This window comes from Muntiacus reevesi, chromosome 6, assembly GCF_963930625.1.
Source record: "Muntiacus reevesi chromosome 6, mMunRee1.1, whole genome shotgun sequence".
Taxonomy (NCBI): Eukaryota; Metazoa; Chordata; class Mammalia; order Artiodactyla; family Cervidae; genus Muntiacus; species Muntiacus reevesi.
Window position 1 is genome coordinate 46,539,681 of NC_089254.1, and position 22,163 is coordinate 46,561,843.

Genomic DNA, 22,163 nt, shown 5'->3' on the forward strand with positions numbered 1-22,163 from the left:
GGGGACCAAGAGAGTGCCCTCCTCACATCAGGGGACAGGCTTTACTCATTTTTGTCATGAACCTGCCTCAACAGATCCCCAGAGACGTGCTCTCACACCAAAGCTTAATTCTTGCTTTACTTCGGCATTTCTATTTTACTCTAAGCGAAATTTCAGTACTTTCTAATCTCTGAAATGTGGTTTTCTTTTTCTGTAAATTCTCTAACCTCCTCCAGTCCAGTCAGTCCCACATCTTTTTTTTTCAGCCTCAGTAGTATGATTTTAAACGGAAGTTTTGAAACGGAAGTTGGAGAATAGAATTCACCTGCAGAAATGAGCTGGCTATCTGGCCCAGGAGTTGGTGAACGTTTTCTATAAAAGGCTCCATCGTAACTCCTCAACACTGGCACTGCAGCAGAAAGGGAGCCGGACAACATGGACAAACTGGGGCGTGGCTGTGCTCCAGTTAGACTTCACTGAAGGGGGCTGTGAGCTGGACCTGGTACCTGGCTATGGACAAGCCTTCCCTCTACTGACAAGCATATCTGCAATTCTCTAAAGAGTCAAATTAAATCTGACTTCCTGAGCCACCCTGGAAATAAAGCAAAAAAGGTGGGTGATTATAAAGGGATCCCAGCCTGAGAAAAGATGACAAGCATTAAGAAAACAAATTATGTCTGAGCAAAAATGTACTTCGATTTTCTACCAAAAACTACTGGAAATGAGAAACAAGCAGGATGAAAAAAACAGCCAGAGCCTCTCACCTATGGCCCATATTTCCAATCAGCCTGGCCTTTCCCAAGAGCCAGAGGCCTTGCCTCTGCGGTCTGCCAGTCAACAGAAGATTCCTCCTGTGACCCTTTGACTCCCCAGGGCATGGGGCAGAGCTCTGGGCCGAGCTTTTTGTTGGGCACGTTCAGGACTGGGTGGGCGAGCTCCTCTCCATCCAGCACAGTGATGGGCTTGTTCAGACTCGGCACTGTCGGCCAAGAGCCCCAACCCGCCCGGACAATGGGAACATTCAACAATTCACGAGCTGGAGCCTCGGCTCGTTCGTCTTTGACATAACTCCATTTTTTTCCATAAGGAGAATGCTTAGCTATGACTTAAGTCTTTCTATAAGCATATTGTTAGCGAGGTGGCTCCAGAAAGTCTGAACTTGTGCCTTGTTCAACCGAAAGATTTGAAATTCACTCCTGGGCAGTGAGTGACCTAATTTGAGAAGACTGTTCACATTTTCATTCCCCATAGTTCAATCTAATTTCAGATAACACCTACTTGTGTTTCCGCTGGTTGCTGGACCCTGTCCCTTCAAACTCTTGCCCTCCCATTTCCACTGGTGATTGTGCTCCTGAACTTGATCTGCTCCTGCATTCTTGTCCCTGCCCTCATCAGATTATTCTGGTCCTGCTCGACAGCCATCCTGTGTGCACAGGGCCCGTGGCTGGCCAGGACTCCCTCACTGCTGGCTGCAGTCAATTCTTGTCCTTTCCAGGTGCCTTGTCAGTTATGAACTTCCTTCATGGGGTGTCAAAAGCATTTGGGTCCCCAGTTTCTTATGTAACAGGCTGACCTTTCCTCTGCGTAAAACAAACAAAAGAAGTTGGCGAACGTCAATGCCATGAATTTCTCTCCTTGCAAAGTTTCTAAAACATGATCTCACTTTTGACCTAAACAAGTTGATACTGTGCTTATAAGCCACAATTTCTCTGGCAGATTTAGAGGTGAAAGTTTAAAGATAAAAGGGTAAGGGGTAAAGTTCTGAGTGTTAAGTGAACAATTCTCTGATTGACTCTGACTCTGGGAAACAGGCTTTTCATGCTAACAAAGCTTAGATGGAGCAAAAGGTCAGAAAGCTTTGGCAGTCAAAGCTATTTTGCCAATGACACATGCTGACAGAATCAGGCTATAAGCAATGATAGAACCATTATCTGGAGAAAATCAAGCCCCTGGGGCAGTATAAGATTGAGAAATTTAACAAAATAGTGGTGAGAGTCCTGAAGAAACCAGATTTTAAGCAGGACTTTACTTGCAAGGGACCTCCTAGAGCAAGTGGTCCACTGAATGTCATGGACCTTCTAAAGGAAGTGAGAAAATCAGATTCCATTAAGAACCAACATCAGGGACTGAAGAATACGTATATGAGTACATCTGTATATCGACACAGCGCTCGTCATCCCCTCTGTGTAGCAAACATTTCGTCTCATCTAAGATGCTGGCGCAGACCCTTCTGGCTACACAGTGAATGAAAGAAACAAATCACAGGCCATCGGTTCTGGTCCTGTCTACTGCTTGAGTCTTTGGACTGTTAAGGAACATATGAGCTGACTCGGAAACAACACGCAGTTTCTAGATTTGTGACTTTCAACAGAAGATTCTGAATGAACTGCTAACCTGAAAATCTATATTATTTTTCACTACAGTTCAGTCTAAAAAAGAGATTTTTAAAAAATGTAGTGTCTAGCAGGGACCCAGATTTTCATACGTATACTGAAGAAAATATATCAAAGAGCAAGTGAGAAAGTACAGAAGGTATTTATCCATAGCTATAAACTTAAAACATAAAGAAGAAAACTCAAGTAGGAAAGAAAGAGGAGGAAAACAGTACAGGAACAGTCTACTAAAATCTTCTCCAAGAATGCTTTTCATTTAAAATCTGAAAAATAACCTGGCAGGTAAAATATTGCAACAGCATAAAAATTAAGCAATCCTTCTGATTCACATGACTGTAGCAATATCTTGTTCTTAAGAAAACATCAAGCCTTCCCTCAAAGTCCTAGTTAGTCACAAGCCTAAGGGAGGATCTGGGGATTTAACACATGTGGTGCTCCTGTCACCAGCTCCTTTGTTGCCCACGAGGGTTCGAGGGCCTTAGCCTCCGAGTTCCCGCTGGTGGGGAGTGAGAGTTGAGGGCTTTAACTGTCAGCACCATCTGCTTGTTTCGCTGGGCTCAAACCATCTTACCCGGACGTTTAGCTCTGCTTGTGCCGACAAGGAAGCTTACCCCCAAATACTGTTTGGGGGGGTTATCAATGTGCAGAACTTGATGCTGAATATCAGCTCACTTTGCTTAAAAGCATTTTAAAAAGCCATTCTGATTACTCAGCCATAAAATAGAATGAAATAATGCCATTTGCAGCAACATGGACAGACCTAGAGATGATCATACTAAGTGAGTCAGAGAAAGAAAAAGACTGTAAGAATCACTTACATGTGGAATCTAAAAACACAGTACAAATGAACTTATTTACTGAACAGAAAAAGACCTACAGACACAGAAAATAAACTTGTGGTTATGAAAGGGGACGGTGGTGCGGAAAGGATAAACGATGAGGTTGGGATGAACACATACACACTGCTATATGTAAAACAGAAAAAAACAACAAAGACCTATGTACAGTGCAGGACTATATTCAGTATCTTGTAATAACATACAAGGGAAAAGAATCTGAAAAATATACATATAACTGAATCACTATGATGTACATCTGAAATAATGTAAATCAACTACGTGTATGTTGTTCTGTGTCCGACTCTTTGCAACCCTATGGTTGCGAAAGTCAGCTACATCAGACAACTACCAGGCTCCTTTGTCCAAGGGATTCTCTAGGCAAGCGTACTGGAGTAGGTTGCCATGCCCTGCTCCAGGGGATCTTCCCGACCCAGGGATTAAACCCGGGTCTCCGGCATTGCAGGCAGACTGTTTACTGCCTGAGTCACCAAGGAGATCAACTATGCTTCAGTTTAAAAAACAGTCAAAACTAAAGCCATTCTGTGTGATGCGGGGCGTGTATGTAAGCCTGTCTGTGCTGAGGCAGACAAACCTCAGCCCTGGGGAGCGAAGCCAGCAGTCAGCAGGTCCACTTTTACCACCTACATGTCTCCAGGGCTAGATCGGTTCCAGTTTTTGTGGTTGTTAAACAATGAGCATGCATTTCTTTTGTAATTCAGCCTAGTTCTTACAGACAAGTCCATCTGTGCTATACCGGACAGAAAGCTCCCACAGACACCCGGCCCACCCACTCGCGAGTCCCGTGCCCACGCTCACCTCGGCACTCCACGCTGGGGTCCCCCCAGAAGAGCTCCTGGCACTCGCTGCAAGTGCGGCCTCCGAAGCCAGGCATGCAGTGGCACTGCCCTGTGAACTGAGAGCAAGGACAGACCCGGGTCAGCTCAGCTGCAAGGCCGGGAGACCTAACGGCCTGCCCGAGAACAGGGAACCTCACCCCGATTGTGGGTGCTAAGGGCCCCAGGCTGGCATCTCCTAACCGCTCCTCTGCAAGTGGGGCTGGGAAGGCCCAGAGCATGTTCCCTTTTGTTGACCTGTTTCCTCACTCGTATCCTCATACATCATGCACAAGCCTGGACCCCCTGTGACTGTGTGTGACACAGTTCTGTGTGTGTCAGAGAACAGGAGAACTTTCTACAATGCTGGCTATTGTTATGTGGTCCACTTCAGGCTGTGTGGCTAAGAAAAAGAAGTCTGATTCAGCAGCCAGGTATTGGAAAAAAACGGGCCCCCTGGTCCATTAGAAAGTGAGCTGCCCCCGCTGCTGCTGGGGCCCTAAGATGCTGTGCCCCGGAGGGATCCAGTGGGGACCCTGTGCACATTACACTGTCCCAGCCCACGGGGGCACGTGAGGGCGGACATCCAGTCTGTGCTGTGTGTCCTGGTGCAAGGCGGCAACCACAAGCAGGGGGGCCTTTCTCTAACTGGGGCCCAGCCACCCAAGAGCTGTCATGTGGACCCAACGTCCTCTTTGCCTACGCTACGATGGCTGCCCTGGGCGACAGCGCCTCACCTCATTACAGGACGGCCCGAAGGAATGGGCGGCATCGCAGTTGCAGGGCTCGCAGCCTGTCCCACTGGCCAGTTGCCAGGTGTTGGGCGCACAGCGGTCACAGTTCTGGCCGATCACGTTAGGGAGGCAGAGGCACTGCCCCGTGGTTGTGTCGCACCGGCAGTCAGAGCCGTCACAATGTTCCTGCACCGTGCCCAGGTAATTGCAGACACACTCTGAAAAAGAACAGCCTCGTCAGGTGTACCCACAGAGGCCCGCTCAGAAAATACTCAGACAGTGCGAAAGGCAGCTACATCAAACGGCGACCACTTTCTCTCTCTAGATTTCAACCTGGAAGTGCAAACAAGAAGAGGAAGGAATGGAGGAGATTAAAAAAAAAAATTCTAAACCTGTGGTTCTTCATCTTATGATGTTCCACACAGCTCTGACATTTCCCAGGCAGACATGCAAAATGGCTGGCAAGTATTTTCAAAAATACTTGATTTAATAAGCGGCTGGTGAATCACTGTAAGATTGAGGATTTAACTGGAAATAAAAGCCAGGCTGTGGGAGCAGAGATACCTAATGATTTCAAACTCTTGGCAGGAAACAGCAGTCATGGCTGTATGAGCCATGGCAGGTAGAGCCCTTTAAACTAGGAAGGCTCGAAGGAATCCAGTCCTGCTAGTCCTCAACATTCCGTGTTTGTATCAACAAAGACAGGGGCCTGGGGGCCATGCAGCCGCAGCAGGAAATGCTGGCTGATCTCGTGATAAGAGAGAAATAATGAGTTCTGAAAGAGATACTTCAGAGATGTTACTTCTTTCTTTTTCCTAAGCTGGAAACCTCTATCCATCACTGACAAAAGGGTAGACCAAAGTGTGTATTTAGGATGCAGAAGTCTCAGCCCATCAACAAGTCCATGAGCAGAACATAAAATCAATTCACTCTAGACTTCTGGAGACAGTGTCTCTGCTGCTTCCTCCCTAGGGCCTGGTGTGGAGGGCAGTGCAGGTCTGGGGCAGTGAGGAGCGCTGCGCCTGCTGTGGAGCCAGCCCAGAGGCTGCCCGGCCACCCTGGTCTGAGGCATGTGGGTGCCGGTTGCTGGTGAGCACAAAGGCATACCCAGCCTCAGACAGCTGAACTGCTTAGTTTAAGAAAATCGACCTGCGAATGTCAGATGTTTATGCAAGAATGCACTGTGCTTATTTTAGTAAAACTGTTTTCAATTAAAAAAAAAGTCAACCCACTCTATCTATGGCGTTTATCATGGGGACAGTGGCACAGCTTTTGGTTCCTTCTCCGGTGCTGAGCCACAGCTCAACAGGGCCAGGAATGAGGCTATTTTAAAAAAAAATCATCCTTATCTTTCTCTTGTGCGTAGTGAAATTTTCTCTTTCTGAAGAAGTGTTTTACCTGATGAGATAATGGGCTTCCCTGGTAGCTCTGTCAGTAAAGAATCTTCCTGCAGTGCAGGAGACCTGGGTTTGATCCCTGGGTCGGGAAGATCCCCTGGAGAAGGGCATGGCAAACCCACTCCAGTACTCTTGCCTGGAGAATTCCATGGACAGAGGAGCCTGCTGGGCTACATTCCAAGGGGTCACAAAGAGTCAGATAGGAACTGAACGACTAACACAGATGAGATAAATTCCCTAAGAATAAAATCTCCCAAGGAGGAGGCAGGGGAGGAGGAGCAGGAGAGTGGGAGTCACTCTAAGGATGGGGCAGAGGGCGCGTGCATCTTACTGCGACAGTCCTGGCGGAGCGCGTCGCCATAGTATCCGAAGCGGCAGAGCTGGCACTGCTCCCCCTCCGTGTGGTATAAGCACTTGAGGCACCTCCCGGTCTCCTTGTCGCAGGCTTCTGGGTCCGCTGTGTCGATGTTGTGGTGACAATGGCAAGGCTGACATGTCCCCCCCACATCTGAGGGATTGCCAAAGAAGCCTGAGGCACACTCGTCGCATCTGGAGCCTGTTGTCCAATAAAACCAGCGTGGGGCCTTTGGCTTGCTGTCTGCAAGATCTGGTCCCCCGACATTCCTGCCAACCAGAGAGCCCACCCAGGCGGTGCCTCGATCCCCAGGGCACTAGTTACTGGGCCAAGGCTGGCCACGATTTCAGGGAACGGGCTGGCAGTCATGAAAGGCAGCAGCCTCTCTGCAGCGATGGCGCTTCAGCCTTGGCTCTCTGCGGTCATGGTTGGGGAGGGGCAGTTAGGAGAGCTTCAACCCATGGACTCAGCTCCTCATTCCATAGGGATGGACACATCAGGAGTGAAATAATGGTTTCACAGCAAAAAGTTTACTTGATGTTAAATCTTAACCCAGGGATTACATTCATTGAAAAACACAGGCTCCTCACTGAGCAACCTGAAAAATGGGGCCCTTTGTGATGACCACTTTCCCTTCTTAAGAGATTTCGAAGAGTAAACAAGTTCCTACTGAATAGCACAGGGAACTATATTCAATACCCTGGGATAAACCACATGGAAAATAATAGGAAAATGGATAAATATATGTACAACTGAGTCACTTTGTTGCACAGTGGAAATAAACAACATTGTAGATCAACTATAAGTCAATAAACTAAAAAAAAAAAATCCTAAAAAGTGCAAATTGGCTGAGCTATGTATAAGCATAAGGAGTATCTGAAACAGTGGTATCAAGGATGAAATAAAGGGAGTCTGTATGATGTACAACTTGCTACACTCCATGAATGCTGGCAGATAATGTGAGTACAGCAAATAATGAAGAATACTTCTAGCTTTGATCGATTCTGTTGTCTGGGGCTCGTAGATGGTATTCTTTTCTTCATTCTGCCCACTATTTGGCTACTTTACTTTTTGAGACTCTCCTACGAGGCGTTGGATAAGGGAAGGAAGAAGTGAAATATAAATTAATCTTTGGACTGGTTAGGCACAGAACTGGTTAAGAACATTAGGCTTCACAGAGACTTTAAATGAACTTGTTATTGTGCTCTGTATTATAACATTTTTATCAGAGACATGAGAATAGAGACTGTCTCACATACCAATCAGGAAAAGAACATCTATATTTCAGATTCCCTTCACTTTTAAATAAAGATTTTTTTAAAAAAAGCAACTAAATCGGCTCACTCTTCAGCTTTTCTTCTTTCTTAACCACTAACCTCATGAAGACACATCTTTTCCTCTGAGAGTTTGCACATCACTTACCAATGTATCCAGGATTACAGACACAGGCAAGCTGTAAAGTAACAGGGTCTTGATAGCAGCTACTGGCAAACTGGCGTCCGCTCTCGGGACCATCTGGGCAAGGACAAGGGCGGCAGTGGTCTCCTGACCCGATGATGGGGTCTCCATAGTAACCAGCCAAGCACCTGTATCAGTTGCAGGAGAGAGAAGGTCATGAACCACAGTGATAAGAAATATGTTGCAAGAGAAAGTCTAAGAAACCATGTTCTCTGTTTAGGAACATCATTCCTGATTCCTCATGTTTCCACATGAAGGACTTTCCAGTAGAGCAGTGGCTTAAACACTACTTTCAATCAGAATTCCCTGGAGGGCTTTTAAACACAGATTGCTGGGTTCCCTCTCCTGATTTAGGAGGTGACGCTGCTGCCACTAGTCTGGGGATCCCACAGCAGGACCACTGCATTAGAGTTACACCCCTGGCCTCACCTGAACACTCATTCACTCCTCCCTAAAGAGGTACCTCTCCCCAAGTGCATGCTATCGTCCTAACAGCTGCCTGTCCCGGGCATTCTGGTCAGCAACTTCTGTGCATTAAAGAGTTTGGGGGAAAGAGAGCTTGTGGTTGTTGGTCTCTGTCCATGCCTGGGAGGGGCGATGCGTCAGTAAGCCCATGGTGGCTTGTTCGACAATCAAGCCTTTACCAGTGAAAAGTAGATAAAGATGCTCTCCAGGTGCATGCCCCTCGTGTCTGGCTCTCGGGAATGAGAGGTGGCATGTATCAGTTCCCAGACTCAACAGGTCCCACCTCCCTGCCTTACAGATAAGGCAGCCATGGAGCTGAAATGATTTGCAAAGCTCAAACGAATAGTTAGTAATAAGCCACGATTTGGATTCAGCCTCCCAACTTTCAGCAAGGAATTCTTTCAGTATGCCAAGGTGCTTTTCAACATGACTGGTAATTAGGTTACTTTTTAAAATTCCTATAGCATAAGAGCTTGAAGGAAGTTTGGATATCATCTAATCCAACTTAGTTATCCTACTATCATAAAGCTGGATACTCAGAGAGGTGAGCTAAATCACCCAAGATAGAGCAGGTCAGGAGCAGAACTGGGCCTGGAACTTCTAATTCACTTTTTCTTTTTTCTCTTTTTGAGGCAGAGGATTATTTTAAATGGGGAGTGGGGAAGGATGAAGAAATAGAAGGGGAAAGTTGTTCAGAGGGCATTAACCTTCTATTTAATTAGACACAGACACAATACAAGAACATATGTCTCAATTACATGCTGGAAAATCAACAGGAATGAAGCAATTCTGTGCAACAGTTTGAAAAAATTTCCTATGAGGCTTTTCTAGGTGCAATACGTCCAAACACATCATGATAGAAACTGAGTGTTCACTTCCTGCCTCCTCCTTCTCTAACCCCTTGGCAGTAATTTGAGTCTAGAGTTTCTTAAAGTCACAGGACTGGAGTTGATCATCTCAAGAAGAGGAAGAGAATGGGAAACCAGCTCAAACTAAATAGCAGCATCTGAAATACTTCAGGGAAATTCTGTCATCCAAACTAGGGCTGAAAACCCTTCCTCCTCCTACATCCTGAGTTCTCCTGCAAGCAATCAGAATGCTTTAGAAATATGATTTCACATCGGCCTTGTGGACAACCACCTCTGCTGACCGGTGTTCCCTACTTTCTTCACCCTTTCATCTGTTTTTCTCATCTCTCTGTCTTGAATTTATTCTCCATGTCCACTGAAACAATGGTAATGAAAAATCAAATGCAGAAAACAAAAAATGACACCAATACATTAATTTCTTCCTTTCAATCTTGTATAACTGCCTCCTATCTTTCTACAGCACAATCTTGTAATTGGAAACACTTGATTTTTACTCTAAGGAGCAGTCACTGAACTCTCCAAATTCTTGAATACCATCCAGCATACAACCAAGAGCCACGGATTTGCTGCCTTGCACATCCTCATGCTGTAATCACATATTCAATTTTCACTAAAAACTTCTTTCATCTGATGGGCAACTTTTGCACTGACTGAAGCATTTGCTGAATATTCTTTTAAAAACAAAAGTCCCACAGAGTGTGGATATCAGGAGAGGTTGATTGACTTGAAAGGTGGAGACTAGTATTCCCAAAACAGCAGATTCTAAGAGCATGTCTGCCTTTTTAAATTAGCAATGAATGATGTAAGTCAGGATGTAATTTTTTCATACAGACTGTTTCTTACCTACTGAGCTGGGCTGTAATGTGATTAGAGGCACATTCTATGTCCCGTTCTTCCTATCGCTGGTGCACTGCACTACATCCATAATAATTGTTCAATTAACATCTGCTAACTGGAGAACAGATCTGCTTGTGCACATTTTACATGGGCTCCTGGAAACGCTAGCTGCATAAAACGTTGCAATCAACAAAGTCATTAAAGTGGCTAATCCCCGTTTGGATTTGGTTTCTACTTTGACCCAAATTAGGAATTAACATTTCACAACTCTCACCCTAGGCCAGAATCGGCCGAGCCAGAGAGATGATTTCTGTACAGCCTAGAAGGACTCTTCAAGAGGGCAGATTCCTGCCAGTTTTGTTCTCTGCTGTATCTCCCCCTGCCCTCAAACAATGCCTGGCACACAGAAGGTGTAAACTAAATCTGTACTGGATAAATGAATGAGTTCCTAGAAAATCAAGGTGATTAGAAATGAATGAGCAACCTGGAGCCTGGCAGAGACTCATTCTGTGGTTTGTCTGAGATTCTGCTTGCTCACTCAAAAACAACCTTGCTCTCTTTCAAGCGGCGGCACATACCTCTCACAGCTATGCCCTGTGGTGAAGTCCTGGCAGCTCAAGCACTCCCCCGTCACTGAGTCGCAGTCATCGGCGTGGCCATTGCAGTGGCAGGGCTGGCAGCTTGGAAAGCCCCAGAACCCGGGTAAGCAGCGGTCACACTGCCTTGTGTACACCCCCTGGAAGCAGTGGCACTGGCCAGTGATGGGGTCGCAGAAAGCATTGACAGATCCTTGCAGATGGCACTCACAAGCTGAAGAAACAGGCAACCAAGGGACCACATTGAGAAACTTGTTAGATGCAAATACATCTCTTATTCAGGCTGGCCCCCTCCTTTCAGTGTAGAACGCTCATGGGCCTCTGTGATCAATTTCCGTAGTGCAGCACGCCTTCTGAAGCTATGGAACACACACTGCATGACTTACGATGTGAATGAATACGTTACAGTTCTTCTGATCAACTTACGTTTGCATCCGCTGGGCCCAAAGCCAAAGGTGCCAGGAGCACATCTGTCACACCTTCTTCCCACCACGTTCGGCCGGCACTGACACTGGCCTCCATTGGGGTCGCAGACGGAACTTAAGGAGCCCTGAGGGTCGCACTCACAAGCTGCAGGGAAGACAGGCAAGAGCCCATGACCCAGGGCAGCCACGCCTGCCACGGCGATAAGCCCAGCACATCCCACCCAGTTCTGCACTGGCCTGTCCTTCTGCTCAGGTTCTTCCCTGACCCCTCATGGGTACCTCGGCTCATTCAGAATTCCCATTTAAAGCATTTATCTTCCCTCAGATGGGTGTGAGGGAAGCAGCAGGAGCAAGTTGACAGGTAAAAGCAGTTTTTCTAGGAAGAAGGTCACTAATGTTTTCTCTCTTTGCCTTCAAAGCTCAAATATCATACGACCTTCAACAAAAGGCCAGTGACTTTTCAAAGAGCAAAACATCAATTTCAGTTATGGGATGCTCCTCTGATTTCATTCCAACTTCCTGCCCCGCATATGGCAAGTCTCAGGGACCTTTCCCTTGTCCCCTCTTCTTTGTGTATTTCAGTGTATGAGTCCACTGTCAGAGGTGCTTTATCACTAACACACTCTTAAAAAAACAAACATAAACTGCAGTTGAGACTCTTTCCTTTGTGCTGTATGCCTAACAGAACCATTGGACATGCCTGCCAATGTATCTCATGATGCCAAGTGTCCTCGGAGCTTCTGAGAAAGAAGGGGCAGAAGCAGCAGCAGTGATACCTACCCAGGCCTGTCTGGTGCAACAGGGCAGAAATGCTAAAGATGATGTTTCTGCAAACATCAGTCATTGGCGTCTTCACAACGCTCCTGCTGTTCTCCAGACATCGGTATCTCTGAAAGGTTTCCCAGGCGCTGTTGGTGACCACCCCGTCTCCTGAGCCTCCCACGGTGAAGATGTCCAGTGACTTACAGAACGGCATGAGAACAAGCTAGGAAGAAACCAGAAGAACACACTGTTCTTAGGTGGCTGCCTGGGGTCACCAATTAACACAAATCAACACATAAAAACCCCAAGTGCTTCTTTGACTCTTGAAAAGAAAAAGAAATAAAAAACCCAGACTCATGGTGTCAAGTGGAAATCTTCTCATTCTTAAAACATTCTTGCCAGAAAAAGTATAGATAGTTTGATGGGTTTTGAAATGTCACGGTTCAGACACTTCCTATTTTCAGGAAGGATCAGCTTGAGTAGATTCTTCCAGAGGGTGGAGTTTTATTAAAGTAAACAAGCAAAGTAACCTTGAAGGCAGGAAAGACTGCCTCACCTCTCAGCATTATCCTCCACAAAGCCCTTTAGGGAAGCAGACGCATGTTGTCTGCTCAGTCCTCCCTACTCGCATCGGAAACGACCTCCACTTACGGAATCAATCAGGGTGTAAGGGCTGTCCACACCGCTGTCCGAGGAGGTGTACTGGGGCAGTTCTAACCGCACCGTGTAGTTCACACCCTTCTCGAAGCACACGGGACGGGGGAGGACCACGTACCTGCCCCGAAACAGAGAAGAAAGATAACAGCCAAAGGTCAACCTCTAAGCATCCAATCTATCAAAGCTCCCCGTAGATCCCAAAGGAAGGAACAGTCTGTGTCTGGTTTTGGCTCTGAAATGGTTACTGTACAACTCACAAGCTGAGACACCAGCAGAATAAGTAATTTGCGTGTTGGGTCTGCTGAGCTGCAAACCGCGGCCACACTGACCTGGAGCCAGGTGACAGGGACACCACCTGGTTGTCGTCATCGGGAACAGTGTTTCCACAACGGCTGCTGCTTGGAATCTTGCCGGGCCGCTGCACCGTGATGACAGCCTTCTCCCAGTGGTCGGGGAGCTAGAGCAAGAAGCAGATCAGAAGGACGATCCGAGCTGGCCGGCTTCGGCCTGTTTGTTTGGAAGTCTCCATCCACCTATCTTTTGCCAAGTTTAAATGGGAAACACTCGCGTGCATTTCCCTTTCCTCTTACCATTCTCTTGGCTGTTACCCCAGTTCTAGCCCAAATCTCTTCTCACCTGGACACTGAAACAGCCTCCCACAGCTCTCCTTACCTCTCCCAATATCCCTTTCCATCCACCTTAAAACACACCTTATTATTATTATCTTTTGTTAAAGTATAGTTGATTTATGATGCTGTGTTAGTTTCAGGGATACGACAAAGAGATTCAGTTATACATACACACATATCTATTTTTCCAGATTCCTTTCTGTTACAGATTATTACAAGATATTGAATATAGTTCCCTGTGCTATATGGTAGGTCCTAATTGTTTCAGTGTTCCATATATAGCAGTGTGCCTCTGTTAATCCAAAACTCCTAATTTATCCCTCCTCCCTTTCCCCTTTGGTAATCATAAATTTGTTTTCTCTGTCTGTGAGTCTATTTCTGTTGTGTAAATAAGTTCATTTGTGCCATATTTTAGATTCCACATATAAATGGTATCATATAATTATCTTTCTCTGACTTAAAAGCAAAAAATAAGATTAAAAAAAACAAAAAACCCAAACCCACAGCTTAGATAAAGACAACCCCCTGCCCAAAACCCTTCAAAAGCTTCCTGTTAACATAGACTCCAAGTTCATTTATTGATCCCAGCATTTCTCCTAACAACATCTCCAACCACCCTTACCCGACTATGCGAAGGACACTCCAACCACCCCGTCTGCTGCTCCTGCTATTCCTCACTTCTGCTTGTGCCAAAATTCTGTCTCCATCTTAAGACCTGCAACTGACCCTTTAGGAAACATCTTGGCAGCCCCTGGGCAGTCTGGCTGGTATGAACCTCTCCTCTTGCAGCCCTGCTTGTATCTCAGCTCTTACACTTTCCACCTTTGATGCCAGTTAGGGACACGTGTCCGCCCCCGGGCAGGGCAGGCCACGAGGGCAAGAGGAGGACCCGGCACGCTCTCGTCACCACCTCAGTTCTCAGCGAGACTACGTGCTTAACAAAGAGATCACTAAATGTTTGTGAAACTGAATTCAAGAAAAACGTACATTTTTACTTTTGAGGAAGATAGAAAGTCAGAGAGGTTCCTCTATTCCAAGGCAGCCTGCACATCTCACAAAAACACAGTGTCCATTAGAAGAAAAACGTTTACCAATACCCCCCAACCCCATTAGTCCACTGAGGGGTTACCTGTGGTTCATAGCGAATTAGGATGTCATACTCCATAGAATATGGTATGTTGTCGATGAAGAACTCCAAGTAAGCCCCTTCAGGCACTCGGACAAAGCCCGCTCCAGTCCAGGAAGGAATCCGGTCCTGGATATACTGCCGTTCTACTATGCTGACCCCCTAAGGACAAGGGGACAGGAGTGATGCTTTACTTGAAATAGAATTTGATGTTAATAGTCAAAGAAATCTGAAGGCACCCAAAGGTCCAAAACTGTAGATATGAAACCTATTTTTTTTTGCAGCCACATTTTCCCAGTAGATTCTATAATTTTTTGGAATATAAACAAGTAATTGGTTTCTTTTTAGTTTTTAGGTTGAGGTACTCTTGAGAAATGGAGACAGGATTAAGGCTTAGGATATACCGTCTATGACACAACCAGGGGAATGAGCATGAAGGAAGGAAGGAGAACATCCCAAATGCTGTTATGAGCAAGCCTAGGAGTGACCAGGTGTGTCCTGCATTTCTACAAGACTAGCCCAATATCTATGGGTGTATTTCTGTCATCCTCATTGGCATTTCTTTCAAGCTCCAGGTATAAATGAGGAAATTTGATACAGTCATGAATGTTCACTACTGATGAGGGAATTCTGATGGTCACTGAGATTGAGACTGGATCAATGTGAGTTGCTTAACTCAAGGGTGCCTTTGAGTATGTGCACAGGATTACATGTAATACCTGCGATTAGTCACAGTCACCTCCAAAGATGAAGTGTGTCATCACCTACAATGAACGTGTGTGTGGCTTCACCATCTAGAGGAACTATGTTCTCCTGCTGTCGAATCTGGTCTGGCCTTGTGACTTGTGACCAGCAAAATGTGAAAAAAAAAAATGACTTTCTGGGTCTTCTTAGCCCAGACCTTAAGAGACTTGGCAGCTTCTGTTTCCTCCTTCTTGGAAGCCAGATGCCATGGAAGAAGTCTCACTACTCTTCATGCTGTGAAGAAGCTCAAGACAGCTGTTTGGAGAACGGTGCTTAGCCAACCTTCAGCTGTTTCTGCCGCCCCAGCTGATGTGCCAGACATGTATTTTAAGCCACTAACTTTTGGGATAGCAGTTATACAGCAACAGAAAACGGAAACAATATACTCTGAATGCTAACTATACCAGCTCAATAACTTTGGAGTGTCAGTAGAGAATAGAAAAAACAAAAAACCAACTCCCTTAAAAACACCAATAGCCTTATTACTGAATGTTTTGAAGTCTTTCTGAGTGATGGAATTACCTGGTTTTAAATAGGACTGTTCTCAAGAAGCCCTGGTCCTGATCTTTGCATCATGCTCACTGATAAGATGCTCCTTACCTAGTCGCTTTACAAAACGTGTATATCACATTACTGACCACCCCCCGCCACCACCACTTTACCCACCTGGCAAGCACAGCCCTACTTACAGGCCCAAAGTTGGCTTCTTCTGCTTCGTAGATGTAGTGATCCAAGGTGGTGAAGTAGTAGCCAGATTCCACTTCGCTGCACTGACGCCCGATCATGTGGGGTCGGCACAGGCACTGGCCCGACTCCGCAGAGCAACTGGCAAGGAAGCAGAGGGGGTCAGCAGTGCTCACCACATCCATCAGTGAGCCCATGGAAGCAGATCCATGTTTGCCACTAAACGGTAAATGGGGTGAAATACTCAGGAGGGTATTCTTACCCCATTCTGAAAGTAAGTACATGGAAAAAACATTGCCTACAAATTAATCCCAAACTGCTGAGCTTCCCTGGTGGCTCAGGTGATAAAGAATCTGCCTGCAACGCGGGAGACCTGGGTCTGATCCCTGGGTTAGGAAGATCCCCTGGAGGAAGGCACAGCAACCCACTCCAGTATTCTTGCCTGGAGAATCCCCATGGACAGAGGAGCCTGGCGGGCTACAGTCCATGGGGTCACAAAGAGTCGGACACGACTGAGCGACCAAGCACAGCACCTGAGGATGAAAAGTCTCAGTAACCCGGCCTTTCGGTTTTATCTCCCCTGTTCTCTACCCTGCTCCATATGCGCCATGGCGGTGTCTCTGTAGCTGACACATATGTTCTTGCATTGGTGTCTTCTGTCTTTGGCAAATACAACCCCTCTTCCTGGGTCTGACATCTAAATATCCAACTCTCAGAAGGATAGCTCCAACTTAGTGGTCCCAGAGGCTAATCACGGATCCAGGAGGGCAGCACCCCACCTGCCTTGGGAGAAGACACCACCCCCCACTGCGGCAGCCATGTCAGAAACCAGAAGGTATTCTCTAGATTCCCTCTTTGAGGCCAATCAAGGGCCAAATTCTGTGATAGCCCCTCCTAGCATCTTGGGTGTCTCTCCCCACCTCCCACTGACTAGGTCATGCCTTTCTTCCCTCTCTCATTCATGGTAAAAGCAGTGAAAGTCTTCTAACTGGTAGCCTTATTGCCAGTCTTCCAACTTTCAACCAGAACTTCCACCTTCCCCAGAGCTGCCCAAATGACCTTTCTGAGATGCACTGACCGTAACGCTTCCAGGCACCATGGCCTTGGGGCAGTGCACCAGGCCCCGCTGACCCTGCCCCCAGTCTGGCCCTTCTCTGGCTTCTCCTCACCTCTCCCCCCACACTGAGTGACTGAGCTTCCCCAGGGCCCTGGGACGCATGACCCTCCCCACTGTTTCTGCTGTTCCTGCAGCCTGGCATCTCCTGCTCCCTCATTTACCCAGCAAAGATCCAGCCACTCTTCTCTCAAGATTCAGCTCACGCATCATGTTTCCTGAATCACTCCCCATCCCATAGAAGGAACCACCTTCTCCTTCATGCCATCACCTCCTTGCAGGAGAAACCATATATTCACCACTTCAACAACTAAGCTGGTCATGAAGTAGGGTTCATTGCATTTGAGGCACTGTGTCTTCAAATTCTCCTAATTTTTCAACCATCATCATTTCATGAAGGCTTGTTTGGTTCCCTCCCTCTACTGTTCTCAAATGGTGCTTTCTGAGGCCTCAACTGTTTGTGCTCTGTACTAAGACATTTATTACTTTCTCTCTTGTTGTACAATTATTGATAGACCTACCTAACCCCTGAGTTGACAGGAAACTCCTTGAAGGCCTGGACTGTGCCTGACTCACCTCAGTTACCCTGCCCGACCCCCCAGCGGGCCCAGTGCTCAGCACACAGACACACTCAAACATTGGTTCAATAAATAAATGCATGAAAGACAGGTGATCTGAATTTAAAAAAGAAAAATACTATTTAATGGAAACAGTGCTTTTGTGTTTTTGGTCATTATTCAGGTAATAAAGGCCTCAATTGTAACATACTCATTTTGTCCTCAGCCTATCTTTGTCTGTCTTTTCCCTGGTAACAGGATTTTGTGTACAAGATAAAACTGAATTACACAGAAAGCAAACTTATGGTCACCAAAGGGGAAAAAGGAGGGGAAGGGATACATTAGGGGTCTGGGATCAACAGATACACACTACTATATATAAAATAGGTAAACCACAAGAACCTATAGCACAGGGAACTATATTCACCATCTTGTAATAACCTATAATGGAAAAGAATCTGAAACAGAATATATGTATGTATGTGTGTGTGTATATATATATACATACATATATATATATATATGTGAATCATTTTGCAGTACACTAAAACATTGTAACTCAAATATACTTCAATAAAAAAACAAAAGAAAAAAAACAACCCTGAATTACATGGATCCATCTTTATTTCATTAAAATCAAGAGGTAATTTGGAATTGTTACTTTAAATCTATTCCCAGAGAGGAAGAAAGCTTGCTCCAATTAGGATCTAACCCTCTTTCAACATAATCCAACCAACAACACGCATTTTCCAAAATTCAGGCGTCAGACATGACATCACATGGACAAAACAAAATCCCTTCCTCCCAGCAGATGTTTACTGAGGGAACAAATGTCTCAAACATGAACCACCCAAGAAGAAAACACACAGACCCTTTCAATGTCACCAGAGAACAAGCAGTTGAAGGTAAGGATAGAGAGGTGGGCACACAATTCTAAAGAAGAAACAACTCATGAGGACCTGACCTTGTGAAGGGAATCCCCCTCGTGTCAGCCCCGCAGCCACACACCCGTGTCTACACCCTTGACCTCTTGTCAGCAGCAGGTGTGGCTCCCACGCGACGCTTCCTGCTTGCTGAACCCATTCACCACAGGCTTTACCTGCCCCGGGCCGGTACCGTGCCCCCGCACCTCCTCAGAACGTGGCTCTGGTTGTACACCCTCAGTCACGCATGGGGCATTTCCATCATCTGTCCAGTTGTCACCTCTAATTCATGTTGTCCCAAACTATTTGTCACCTCACGCACTGATCTACCTTCAGCTCTGCTATTTCTATCAGCAGATTTAAAATTCCTCTGTTGTTGAACAGACTTACGGTTATCAAGGGGAGGTGGGGTGGGGTGGGATGGCTTGGGAATTTGCAGGCAGTAGATGCAAACTGTTCCATGAATGGATAAACAGCAAAGTCTTACTGTATAGAAAGGGGAACTAGATTCAATATCCCGTGATAAATCATAATGAAAAAGACTATATATGTATGCATGTATGTATAACAATCACTTTGCTCTACAGCACAAATTAACACAATACTGTAAATCAAGTGTATTTTAATTAAAAAAATTTTTTGATGTAGGTGAGACATAATCTTCCCTTTCCTTTATCCTTAATACGACACCTGTTACTTCAAGATGGTTCTCGACTCAGCCATTTCCTCTCGTCGCTGTGGCTACCCTAGTGCCCTATGTTCCACACCTGTCACTATTCACCTCCCAAGTTGATCTCTCCAGCTCCTTCCTCTCCCCCGCCCAGTCCATCCTTTTACACAGCCAAACCAGTCTTCCCAGAGCCCCACCTTCATCACTTCACAAAAGCCCCCAACACAAAACCCTACCACTGCTTCTTCTTCCAAGTCATGGAGTCTCTACCTGGCTTCCAGCAGCCTCTATAGCCTCTCCTCTGAAAACAACTGCTTTTCTTCCCAGTGCCCGTCCCTGGCTTTGGCCGAGTCACACTCCTCATACCCTTTTATAAATATTTACTGAGCAAATATTAGCCCTGGCAGCCGTGCCGCCTGGTGTTGCTACTCTCCCCTTTCAGTTCATTGTCAGCTCTCTCTCTCTTTTTGGCTCACTGTGCAGCACGTGGGATTTAGTTCCCCGAACAGGGGTCAAACCGGAGCCCCCTGCTATGGAAGCATGGAGTTTTACCCACTGGACCACCGGGAAAGCCCCTGTCAGTTCTCTTCTGAACCAATCCTTCCTTCCTTGTTAAGTCCATTATATCCCTCAAAATGAAACAGAGAGAGAAAAAGGGGAGAAAAAGTTGTCCCTGACCTTCTTCCAATCTAACTGGTGGTATAAACAAAAAAGAGCAATTGACCAATATAGCAAAATAAAATGCAAGAAGTGCCTACCCAGAGCTAAGAGCAAAGACAATGCTCATCTGAGTGAGGAGCTGAGGGGACGCCAGGACTGGGGTGGCCCAGAGAAGACAGGAGGACGGGAGCAGACACGGGCAAGGGCAGACCAGGTCTTGACCACGTCACACTCACCCCATCTGTGCCTTCACTGGAAGCCCAAATATCACCTCCTCCAGAGTGGAGACAAAGAATTAGTATGTGTCATTGTTCTTTCCTGTGTTCAGGCAAAAATCCTTTCGGATAGAAATATACACTTGATAATTATACAAGTTCCCTTCACCAATTTTTCTGCAACTAGATACAGATGCAATTCATTGGGCCAGTTAGGTAATAATAATAATGACATAATAATAATTATTATTATTATATAATTAGGTAATAATAATAATTAGGTAATAATAACAATGACATAAAACAGGATAAACGAGGGCCTGGGGCAGGCAGAATAATGGCTCCCAAAGATCTCCATGTCCTCACCCCTGGATTCTATGGATATGCTACCTCATGTGGTGCAAAAGACTTTCCTGATGGGACCAAGCTTAAGGACCCTGAGATGGGAGATTACCCTACCCAGGTGGGCCCAAGCGAGTCACATGAATCCTTAAAAGCAGAGGAGAAGGTCAGAACTGTCCCACGAGAGGAGCTGACCCATCATCACTGGTTGTGCAGGTGAAAGAAATGGGTCACGAGTCACGGAATGCGGGCAGCCTCAAGAAGGTGGGAACGGCCCTCAGCTGACAGCCAGCAGGAAAACGGGAACTGCACCCTGCAACCAAAAGGAACTGAATTCTGCCAACAGTGCAAGTGAGCAGGAGAGCCTCCCCAGAGCCTTCAGGCGGAAACACAGACCGTAAGATAATAAATTTATGTTGCTTTAGGCCACGAAGTGGTGGTGGCAATTTGTTATGGCACCAACAGAAACCTAGTAAAGCCCTATTTTTTCCTCAAAGGATAAAGGCCAAGTTTATTTCTCAAAAGGGAACCCTCCTACACTGTTGGTAGGAATGGAAATTGGTGCAGCCAGTATGGACAACGGTATGGAGATTCTATAATAGAGTTGCCATATGATCCAGCAATTCTACTCCTAGGAATATACTTGGACAAACTATAATTCAAAAAGATATATGCACCTCCATGTTCAGAATAGCACTATTCATAATAGCCAAGACATGGAAATAACCTAAATATCTACTGACAGATGAATGAATAAAGATGTGGTGTGTATATATATACACACACACATATTCACACAATGGAATACTACTCAACCATAAAAAGAATGAAATAATCCCATTTGCAGCAACATGGGTGAACCTAGAGATTACCATACTAAGTGAAGTAAGTCAGACAGAAAAGCAAATATCATATGATATCACCTGTGGAATCTAGAACATGACACAAATGAAACAAATTCTCAGCTATAGAGAATAGACTTGTTGCCAAGCGAGAGGGTGGTAGGGGAGGGATGCTTTGGGAGTTTGGGATTAGCAGATGCAAACTATTACATATAAAATGGATAAACAACAAGGTCGTACTGTATCCCAGGGAACTATATTCAGTATCCTGGGATACACCATAATATCCCATAAAAGAAAATGAAAAAGAGTGTGTATATATATGTGTATACATACACATATAACTGAATCACTTTACTGTACAGTGGAAATTAATGCAACATTGTAAACCAACTATACTTTAATAAATAAAATTTTTTTAAAAGATCATTTCTCAAAAACACAGATTTCTCATAAATGTAGAAATTAAGGACTAGTAGAAGGAAAACTCATTTAAACAGTGATGAGCATGGAAAATACTGTGCAATCTCAACCTTACTACTAAGAAGTTAAGCAAAAGGAAAACATTAAAGGACAAAAAGCATCATTCATAAGGACCACTCCTCTGTTCAACACTGAAATCTCCTCCAAAACTTGGATTACAAATAACTGGTTCCACAGTGATGAGCAGTCAGTGTCATACATTTTATCCAGAGTAGCTTTCCCATCCCCTCAACCAATCCCCGCCCCAATAGAATACTTTCTTAAAGAGTAGGAGCTGTGTTCTATAACCTCTCTATGCCCAGCTGCCATAGCAATTAACAAAGGGTTAATTAATACATCAGAGTCATTCCATACACTGATGAAAATATCTACTGACTTCTGCTCTGGTTTCAGAGTACAATAAATTTCAGTTCTTCATTTACTGAGCACGTATCACTATGCTGGGGACAAAAGGAGATGCAAAAACAGTAAGACAAAAGCCCTGCTCAAAGAGATCTTCTAAATACAAGCAGCCATAACAAAGCAGAATCAGTGCTGATACAGATGCAGAAGTAACGTGTTTTCAGATCAGAGGA

General features: G+C 45.5%; 1 protein-coding gene across 1 annotated transcript in view; it reads right to left on the reverse strand.

Moving 5' to 3' along the window:
* The window catches only part of LAMB1 (laminin subunit beta 1), a 74,426-nt gene that overhangs the window by 20,039 nt on the left and 32,224 nt on the right, over positions 1-22,163 (reverse strand). Inside the window, exons 14-24 of the mRNA XM_065939916.1 lie at positions 15,788-15,923; positions 14,358-14,516; positions 12,929-13,056; positions 12,594-12,717; positions 11,961-12,165; positions 11,182-11,325; positions 10,738-10,969; positions 7,953-8,116; positions 6,507-6,731; positions 4,782-4,996; positions 4,028-4,124 (exon numbers count right to left, since the gene is read on the reverse strand). Coding sequence (XP_065795988.1) covers positions 4,028-4,124; positions 4,782-4,996; positions 6,507-6,731; positions 7,953-8,116; positions 10,738-10,969; positions 11,182-11,325; positions 11,961-12,165; positions 12,594-12,717; positions 12,929-13,056; positions 14,358-14,516; positions 15,788-15,923 — 1,829 coding nt within the window. The remainder of the gene's footprint in view (positions 1-4,027; positions 4,125-4,781; positions 4,997-6,506; positions 6,732-7,952; positions 8,117-10,737; positions 10,970-11,181; positions 11,326-11,960; positions 12,166-12,593; positions 12,718-12,928; positions 13,057-14,357; positions 14,517-15,787; positions 15,924-22,163) is intronic.